The following is a 10,542-nucleotide window of genomic DNA, read 5'->3' as shown; positions in this document are numbered from 1 at the left end:
TGAGCGAAAAACAGACCAGAAAACATAATGCCAATAAATGGGCCATAAAAATAATTGGCTTTAAAGGGCAACAACTCCATTACAGGCATTACTTAATAGACAAACAATATTGATTTATTTCAGTTGATCATCACTTTGTAAGTAACTGAGTTGCAATAAGTCTTTTCTATTAACTACGGTTTTCAAAAAATTAAACATGTGGATATTTACAATGTATACCCCTTAGTCAAGATACCTGATAACTAGTGTGTAACATGTGGATATTTACAATGTATACCCCTTAGTCAAGATACCTGATAACTAGTGTGTAACATGTGGATATTTACAATGAATACCCCTTAGTCAAGATACCTGATAACTAGTGTGTAACATGTGGATATTTGCAATGTATACCCCTTAGTCAAGATACCTGATAACTAGTGTGTAACATGTGGATATTTACAATGTATACCCCTTAGTCAAGATACCTGATAACTAGTGTGTAACTGCATTTACTTGTACAATAATAAGATCTACAGAAAGTTTATGAAAATCACAGATTTATACATTTCAAAACACGTTCAGTCACAGCTGTTATACATGAATAAAGTTAGAAAAATGGAACCAGTTGGTTGGAAAATGGAACCAGTTGGTTAGAAAAATGGAACAATTTGGTTGGAAAAATGGAACCAGTTGGTTGGAAAAATTGGAACCAGATGGTTAGAAAAATGGAACCAGTTGGTTGAAAAAATGGAACCAGTTGGTTAGAAAAATGGAACCAGTTGGTTGTAAAAATGGAACAAAAAGGTTAGAAAAATGGAACCATGGTTATAACCAGGTGCTTTGCAGGGTGCAGCTTTATACGACTACAGAGGTCCAACCCTGAACAGTTGGGGCAAGTATGGACACAACATTCAAGCTTGATACAGCTCTGAATTTGGATTGTAATCAAATTTTTGACATAATATAGGTTTCTGACACAAAACAAATGTCATGATCTTACAAATCTATTGCCAAATACTGTGCAATTAAAGATTTTTTTTAAAAACTTTTCAAAAATTTGAAATTTGAGAAATTGAGAAAAATTGGACCCCCTCTCCCAAAAAAAAAACAACTTTGATAATCCCCCTCTTGGAGCAATTGTCTCAAAATTGGTTCCCGCCTTTCCATTGTAGTATTTGGAACCTTGTAGTACAATTTCAGAGAGATCCATACACTTAAACAAAAATTATTGTCCAGAAACAAGAAAAATACTTGTTTTAGCCCCCAATTCCTGTATGAATGGGGCAATAACCCCCATACTCAATCCAAACCTTCCTTTTGTGATTTGGAACTTTGTGGTACAATGTCAGAATAATCTATACACTGACACCCAAGTTATTGTACAGAAACTACAGAAATGCTTGTTGTTTGGCCCCTTTTGGCCCTTAATTCCTAAACTGTTGGCATCATAACCCCCAAAATGAATCCAAAACTACTTCAGGAAATACTTATACAAAAGTTATTACCCTAAAAGTAGAAAAATGCTTGTTTTGGGCCCCTTTTTGGCCCCTTATTCGATAACACTTGAGACCACCATCCCAAAAAACAATCCCAACCTTCCTTTTGTGGTATTAAACCTTCTCATGAAACTAAAGTAATTGTCCGGAAACCAAATGTGTCTTCTGACGATGACGAGGACGACAACGCAGACGACAACATCATACCATTAAACACTCCCAAAATTTGTTTGGGGTTGTATAAAAATTGAACCAGTTGTTTAGAAAATGGAACCAGTAGGTTTGAAAAATGGACCCAATAGGTTAGAAAAATGGAACCATGGTTATAAAATGTGAACCAGTTGGTTAGAAAATGGAACCAGTAGGTGTGAAAAAAGGAACCAGTTGGTTAGAAAAAAAAATATGTATACAATATGTAAATAAAATCAAAAATCATTTTAATATCCCTAACACTTAACATGACTTCTGATCTGTGTAATGGTCAGTCAGGAGATAATCCAAATAAATGGTCAGGAAAGTTTTGATATGTAGGCTCCCCATTCCTCTGATGAAGTTTAACAAATTGTATTAGATGTTGAGGTAAATGTTCATGGTATCCAATATTATTATCTAGGATGGACACCGAGGCAAGACATTGAAGTGTTCGGTTAGCCACTGGACATAGTGGTACTACTGAATCCTGTGAATTATCTATTGCTGATTGGTTGGTTTGATCTACACAGTCTGGGTGAGCACCTCCTTCCAGGAGAGCTTTAACAATGTCTTGAGGGTTACTGGTACCCTGCTCCTCAGAAACCTTTAACATTAAAAAGTAACAAAAATGTAAAGGAGTCATTCCTTCATCATCAGAAGCATTAGGATCGGCTCCAAATGTTAACAATAACTCTATCATTTCCAATGATCCACTAAATTCATTTGTCAATGAACTTTTCTTGTATTCCAAATATGGCATCCATGAATCAATAGTATCATCAGAGAGAGTTGGTACAGCATAATGAAGTATTGTTTGACCGTATAAATTCCTAAGATCAGCCTGAATAACTTGTCTCATAAACTTGGAAAACCTCTTCGTTTCTTCAAAGGTTTTCTTTTGTTTATTCATAATCTTCATCATCACAAGCAATGATGCAAATTCTATGAACTTTCTCTGACTCCTTGGAGTCACACAACATTCTAGGAAGAAACATTTCCATATTGACATTAAAGTTTCAAAAGATAACAGTGAACGGTGATTCTCATTAGTAACTATGTCAACCAATTTTAAGATAAACCATTTACAAAAATATTTTTTGTCTAAAATTTCTTCATTTGGTAGAAATTGAATGAAATATGGAAAACTATAAGTAATGAATGTAGCCAATTGTCTAACTCTATCTTCCTTGTCAAGTTCTTCAGCTAGATTCTTGTACGCCAAAAATGTTCTGAAATCTCCATAACCGATCAAACTCTCATGAATCTGAGCACTTTTAAGTAGGATTGCCAAGCGTGTGTCTATTGTCTTTCCTGCCTGGTTTTTACCAAGGTGCCATCCGAAAGATGAATGGGTAGATATGTCACTCAAATCAGGAACCTCCCCCTTTTTGACTTCTTCATTAAATATATGTTTCACCAGCTGAACAGTTTTCTTGGTTACATGAGAGAAATAATTTGACACAGTGTCTAGAAGATCTATAATTAATGTTGGCATAATTGGATTTAAAGAGGACAAAAACTGAGATCGGGCTTCTTCACGTGCACGTTCCTCAGTTTCCCATTTTGACATACTTTCTGCATCATTTATTGTTGTCTTGTACATTTTATTTCTGGTGACACGGACACATTTTTGTCTCCTTATTTCATCAGCAGCTTTCCAACATTGCACAGCATCAGCGAAGTAATTAGAAGTACAGCAGTATGTCCCAAACACTTCCAGACTTTCTATCTTAACTTGGAGAGGTATGTCTGGCATCAGTAAACACTTATGGTATAACATGGTGTCCCCAGAGGAGGCTAGATACAGAATGGGGTGAACATACTTAGCCTCTAACTTTTCATCTGATTTCTCACACTGGACAATCTCATTCTTATCTTTATCAATACTAAATGATGCCAAAACACAATCAACATGTTCTTCAGTGCTATCACAGTTTTCAATGGCCGACTGAAATCTAAGTAGATTAGCATCATTTACATTGTTTATATTCTCTAGATAAGGTTCTAGATAACCTGATATTGAGCTTCCTCTGTGAATCATCTCAAATCCAAATACTGACAAACCTTCTATATTCCTAACATTACCAAAATCAACTGGAACTCTATCAAGCAAAAATTGAAGTGAGGTTTTATAAAAATCTTTTGTTTCATCAAAAGCAGCAGTCAAGATATCAAAAAGTTGTCTCTCTGAACATTTCTCCACAGCCCCTTTATCTACCAACATTTTAACAATCTCCACTTTATGACAGATTCCCTTATCCACTGCCTCCTTTAACTCCTCACCTAGCTTAGTTTGGTTATCAGAATCTTCTGGGTGTTTATATCCAAATACTGGAAATACTTCTGGTGGGAATACCATCATGGCAAGCATTAGACAATTACAGTTCTTCCCAATGTCAATACCAACATCAGCATTACATTCAAGTAAATAATGGATAACATCTTCATCCCCATTTGCTACTGCACAAAACAAAGGCTTGCCCTTCAGGTCATGTGATTCACCATCAACATTAGCATCACAATGCTCCACTAAAAACTTGACTAAGTCAGCATTTTTTAACTTACAAGCCAAAGATAGTGGGTTATGGTTCTTATTTCTCACTTTCATCAACTCTTTTCTTTGTTCTATATCACAGATGCCTAATATGGATGCCAAATATCGTTCAGCATCACAGGATATCATCTCAGACTTTCTAGTGTCAGATATTAAATCAAGGATCATGTGTTTTAAAACTTCCAGAGTTTCTGGTTCAACACCCATGCCAAAACTTTGAGTTTCCCCACAGTCTTCCTCATAACCACAGTAACTGTCATAGTAATCATAGTTTTCTTCATACTGGTCTAGATCCTCATCATAACTTTGTGTATTCTGAGATAAGTTTTCTTCTAAGCTGTCGTTATGTGTAAATGAAATTGTCTTTACCTCTGTTCCATCATTACTATCTTTGTCCTTAAGATCTTCAAGTTTATTTCTACCAACTTTCTGTCTCTTCCTTGTATTTCTAGATGAACCCATTTCTTGTTTTAAATCATTTAGACAGCAAATCTAAGTCCTGAAAAATAAAAAAATAAATTAATGCTTGAGTCTTCTTATTTTTCATTTTCATTTTCATTTATTGTCAAAGTGTCTGTCTATCTTTTATAATTTTCAAGATAACAGGCAAAAACATAAAATATTCTTAAATCATCATTCAAGAGCACTAACTCCAAATAAATGAAATAAGAAGACTACTGACAATTTTGGCTATGCTTTACTCAGTTCTAAATCTAGTACTACTGATCATTGTTGATTATTGAAGTCTATGAGTATTTTTAAGATATTAGGTACATTTGTATCTACTCCAATAAGCCCAAGGTCATCAGATCCTTTCATCAGTGTTGGTTTATTTGTAGATGTGGTTTTTCTAATCATTTTTGCAAAAATTTTATTAATTTCTATTTACTTATATTATACTAAAGTAATTATTTGGAAACCACTTGTCTTCGGACTATGCTGACGACAACAACAATATGATACCAATACACATGTAGGACCAAATTTTTTTTAAGTGTATCAAATTTGTAATCTGTCACTTCAAATTTGTCATAATCCAATTCATTTCATCACAGAATGATACAGAATGCAAACAGGGTAATAAAAATATGGTGCTGATTCCACCTACATGTAGTTGTAGCAGTTATCTATCATATCTACAGAGCTCATGTTGACTGTGTTGATTAGTACATAAAATGCCGGACTCTAAATAAATTGACTTACTTACTTACTATATTATCATCAGGTCATAATTATTAAAGATACGATATGGAAACAGACATGAGTTTAAAATATGCACGCTATTATCCTAATAATTTCTGATTATATCAATAAGATGTCACTCAAACATAGATTCAACATGAGCTCTGTAGACATGATAGATAACTGCTACAACTACATGTAGGTAGTGTCAAGTCCCATCAATATACACAATGTATGTTCCTGCTGCATCTTGAAAAAAGTATGGTGACCCTTATTTTTTATTACATTTTTTAAATAAGTGGGAATGTGTCCATGGGACACAGGTGATGGCCCCGCTTGCTTATCATATAAAGTTATAAAGGGACAAAACTGAACAACTATAATTTTTTTGCTCAACGATCCTATCACCAATCTGATGGTTTAGTGAGTATCTATAAAAGAAATATATTATGAAGTTTGACGCTATCCAAATTTGTACTTCATCTGAGTTTTGTGGTAATAAGTATTGTGTATAAGTCTCACAACATTAGGTTGAGACAATCTAAAGTTGGAGAACAAAAATAAAAAATTCAGTAATTTTTCCATAAATTTGTAAAAAAAAAAGCATACCTATAGAATGGTAAAAGTTAGAGAACGGAAAAAAATCAAATGTTTTAGACGTGCAAAATCTCATCATTTTTCTGCCTTTCAAATACCGGCAAATTCGTAATTCTTCTATGAACTAAAGTTAGAGAACAGAAACCAACTTTGGAACATACGGATGGACATACGTACAGACGGGCAAGGGTAAAACTTTATACCCCCCGAGCTCCAGCAGTGGCTCCCCGAATTCCCAAATTCAAAGAAATTGAAATCCTGACAAGCCAAGGCTCCGTGTTGAAGGCCGTACTTTAACCTATAATGGTTTACTTTTTAAATTGTTATTTGTATGGAGAGTTGTCTCATTGGCACTCACACCACATCTTCCTATATCTAATGACTTCCTGAAATTTCGAAAAAAGTCAGGATCCCTAAAGCATAAATCCCGAAATCTCGAGCTTAAAAACACCTGATCCTGGAGTCCTGTTAAAAGTCTGAAATCCCCCCCCCCCCAAAAAAAAAAATTAAGACTAAATACCACAAGCGACTGTTAATACAACTACAGCATCTACCAGACAAAGCAGCAACAGTTTATTTCTTCCTCTGTGATATTTTATCCTGAGGATAATTTGTCCCGGTAATATTTTTCCAGGCATGGTGTTTCACAGGTTGATTTTTTCCAGAGGAGTGAAAATCTATCTGTGTTATGTGGATAGTATTTACCAGTATATATTTGCCGTCCTATAATTCACAGAATTGTGTGAAATAGAGTCCCATTAACTACTATATAAGTTACTCACAATCAATATAACCCTGACTATAATTATAAAATGCTTCACAAAGGTAGACCAAATTTGCATAATTTATCAAAGGGAGGTAATTATGAGCAATTATTATTTTAAAGATATTAATATAATATATTTTCTGAATCTATTTTATAGTGAAATGTTTCCTTGAAAATATATATTCATTTATATAAAAAGATGACTTACATCTTGATCTAATAAGACAGATAACATTTCACAGGTAAAAACTATCCAGCTGTTAAACATGCGTGCTTTTGTTCCAATATATATTGTTATGCTATGATTTATCTGATTTCCATATAATCAACAACTAAATCTCTGTCCCCAGACAAAACTATTTATATAGTTAAAAATATCATCATAATCAAATTCTTCTATTACTCACTCAGTTAACTGTAGTAATGCAACTATATTTCTACCTTACTTTTAAATTCATATTTGTACTGAGATCTGAAAACAACTCACTTTTACATGTATTTCACTAACCTTATTTAATCATATTATTTTCACAATTTCGATCTTTAAAATTACTTCTGGTTTTCTTCCCTATGTTTCATGATAATTTTCTTTTTGAAAGGATGACATTGACTTGAATATTTCAGGAAATTTTTTAAAGGATAATTTGTGAAATATTTCCCATTATAATACATTTTTTTTAACAATTTTGCTTCATTTCAAATACACTTTTATTATTTCATGGTATTTTTTAAACGATAAGTTTTTTCTAATAACTATTCAATAAGTTAACTACCCAGATAGAATTTCACGGCAAAGGAAAAAATATCCCAGGGAAATATTTTCCTCCAGATAAAAAAATAACAACAACTACTGCGACATTTTTTCCTCCGGATCAAATTTCATCCGGATATAATTTTGCTTTACATATCGGTATTGAAACAGCTAAACAGGATCTAAACTTAGCCTTTAGGTATAAAACGAAACTAATTTTACTCATATGTTTTAAGACTATTCCTGTATTTTGTGAAGAAATTTAAAGGTTAGTTGTTATTGGACTTGATTTATGTTAATCTGTGATCCATTTAAACCTTACACATGTTAGTTCATAGATGTTGGTAGACCTCTAACGTCTAATAACTTCAGGTCCAAAATAGTTCATGGGAGCAGACATTTTGATCTTGCCAAATTGTGTACAAGCAATCCCGATCTCATCTCCAATTGTCGCTTTATGTTAAAAATAAATGATTCAAATACATTTCTAAAATTATATATAAGAAAAAGTGACTAAATTTTATCGAATAATAAGATTTAAGCAGTTAGTAACCATCAAAAATCTGATGGATAACTGGATACCATAAGAAGAATCATGCCTATAATCAGAGACATATAATACATTATATGTATTATATAATGTATTATATGTCTCTGCTATACGGTCTATAAAAAGCTATCTTGGGTAGTCGATTTATGACTTTGACTGTTCCTGTGGTATCTTTCCACAGGCACTTGTCTCAGAAAAAAAATTCCTATATACCTTAGTTACTATAACAAGTTATAATAAGGTATAGAATATATTTTATAGTTGTGTCTGAGACAAGTGCCTGTGTATCTTTCGCAGATGTATCGTAAGTATGTATCCGCGGTGTGGCTTGCATATACCTGTACTTGCAGGGGGACAGCCCGGGGCGATTGTTTTTCCTCTGATAGTAAATATCAAATACAAGTAAGTTGTAGTATATTTATGTTCTTATGATACAGAAAAATGCAAAAATAATTAAAATGTATATAAAAATTAAAATTAAAAGATAAAAAAAAAGGGGGAGGCAAAAAAAAAATGTTCGGTCTCCAACACAAGTACCTCAGTTACATGTTACCTGTTACCTATTCTATATATTCTACCGTTGCCAAATAAACTACTTCAGTATATTTAGTGCCCCCTCAGAATGGCCGGGCTAAAGGGGCACTAGCTCAGACGGTCAAATTCATGTTCACCGATTTGACTTAAATTCTCATATTTGATTTATAAAAAGTTAAAAAAAAAATAACAACGATTTACAGGGCATGAGCGCGATAATATATGAAGCTTCTTTCGTGTGTTTTTTTTGCCTAGACTTAGTTTTTTGGATCGAATTAGTCAATCAAATGATTTACCTTTGATTCACATTCAATGTTCGTTTTCCTATAAATAATTGAGCACGCACAATGCATGCGTTATTCAACTCTAGTTAAGGGCTTAAATTGAAGTAAACATTACTACGGATTCAATGAGGTCGAATTATTCACTTGCAAGTGAGTTATTCATCATCAATGTTTCTTAGCTTATTTTTGACAAAATTGAACTGGCTGCTAAAAGCAAATTATTATTTCCACGTTTCACTTTCATTAATGAGCCTTGAAAAAAAAATCTACCTATTTTTTATTTTGCATATATATCCTAGCTAGTGCCTCTTCGACAACTTTGGCTTATTTATGGGGAAAACATGAGGGAAGGATTTTTACCAAGCAGGCCGACTTTAAATTAATGTAGACAAAGGTTTAAATTAAAATCGATAACAACATTACTAATTTGCTAAAACATATCATAGTTTTAAAATGGATTTTGCTCATTGTTAAAGGCCGTTCGATGACCAGTTGAGAACGTTCTACATCCGATGATTTGTTCTGTGGTGGAGAGATCTCATGACAATCGTATACCTGGTCAATCGTATCCCATGTTCTTATTTTTATGTTAACCCTTTTCACATTCTGTATTCACCAACCCCAAGTCAAGTGTCTGTATCATGAATGCTGTCGTTTGCTTCTGTATACTCATGTGTTATTTTCGTTTCAGGATCTCACACATCTTGATTGAAGGGCGATATTCTGTAATAATTAACGTTTTTTTTTAAATCAAACTGTGGAATTCCTGAAATCGAATTATGGTGGTGCAAAAAATATTTTAGGATATTCCCTGAAATCGAGTTATGGATGTATATGTTAGCGGCAATAGGTGAAATTAGACATTAAGCTTAAATCCTAGGCAATAAGCTTACGCCTAGGCAGTAAGTATATTGCCTAAATGGTGTTAGGCATTAGTCTTAAATCCTAGGATTTAAGCTTAAATCCTGAAAAATGTGTGCAGGCATTTAGGTTAATGTCTAAAATATAAATGCAAGTAAATAAACGAAATTTATTCATTTAAATAAAAATATATTTGCTACATAATAACATTATGAGAACTGGGGCATGTTTATCGAAACTGTCCTATTAAGATTGGTCCTATATTAAGGTGTTCTCAGACAGAAATTATGATAAAATTAGGACCGACTTACGACATGTCTCAGCATGCACATCGAAGCTATTTGAGGATGATCTCAGCTAGGATGTCCTAACCGCTGTCCCAAGTATTGGCGTAAAAGAAAATAACAAATGAAAAAATTAAAATATTGTATCAAATTAAACCAACAACTTTAATTAAAAACCCGACTAAATATTAGAAAATAACTATTAGTTTTGAATTAAAGGTAATAAAATAAGTTTGATATTTTAATTGTACATTTAAAATCTTTGAAACAAAACACAAGTCGAAAAAATAACTACGTTTTATATTAGAATTGAACAAACTAATTGTACATAGTTCAAATTAAATATATAATCGGTAAAATCATTATATGCTTTGAGGACGCTGAATTTGAATTGTCACGGTTTCATACTTAAAAGTTCAAATTCAAATCTCGTGCAACTTTCATATAAATACTGAGTACTTCAACTATTTTATTTTATTACTACGATTAACATACGTTTGAATACATGT

The 10,542-nt window shown here is 33.0% G+C and overlaps 1 protein-coding gene across 1 annotated transcript; it reads right to left on the bottom strand.

The window, feature by feature from the left end:
* Positions 1-517: 517 nt before the first annotated feature.
* On the bottom strand, positions 518-7,930 carry LOC143080983 (uncharacterized). Its single transcript, XM_076257209.1, has 2 exons — positions 7,843-7,930; positions 518-4,723 (listed from the first exon to the last, which is right to left on the bottom strand). Exon 2 carries the CDS (start codon positions 4,684-4,686, stop codon positions 1,960-1,962), a length of 2,727 nt encoding a protein of 908 aa, XP_076113324.1. The 5' UTR covers positions 4,687-4,723; positions 7,843-7,930; the 3' UTR covers positions 518-1,959.
* Between the last annotated feature and the right edge of the window lie 2,612 nt (positions 7,931-10,542).

Source organism: Mytilus galloprovincialis, chromosome 6 (assembly GCF_965363235.1).
Source record: "Mytilus galloprovincialis chromosome 6, xbMytGall1.hap1.1, whole genome shotgun sequence".
Classification (NCBI taxonomy): Eukaryota; Metazoa; Mollusca; class Bivalvia; order Mytilida; family Mytilidae; genus Mytilus; species Mytilus galloprovincialis.
This window is presented reverse-complemented; position numbering and strand designations above follow the sequence as displayed.

Excerpts from the sequence above, each read along its gene's own strand:
- LOC143080983 (XM_076257209.1), bottom strand. The coding sequence starts at position 4,686 with ATGGGTTCATCTAGAAATACAAGGAAGAGACAGAAAGTTGGTAGAAAT.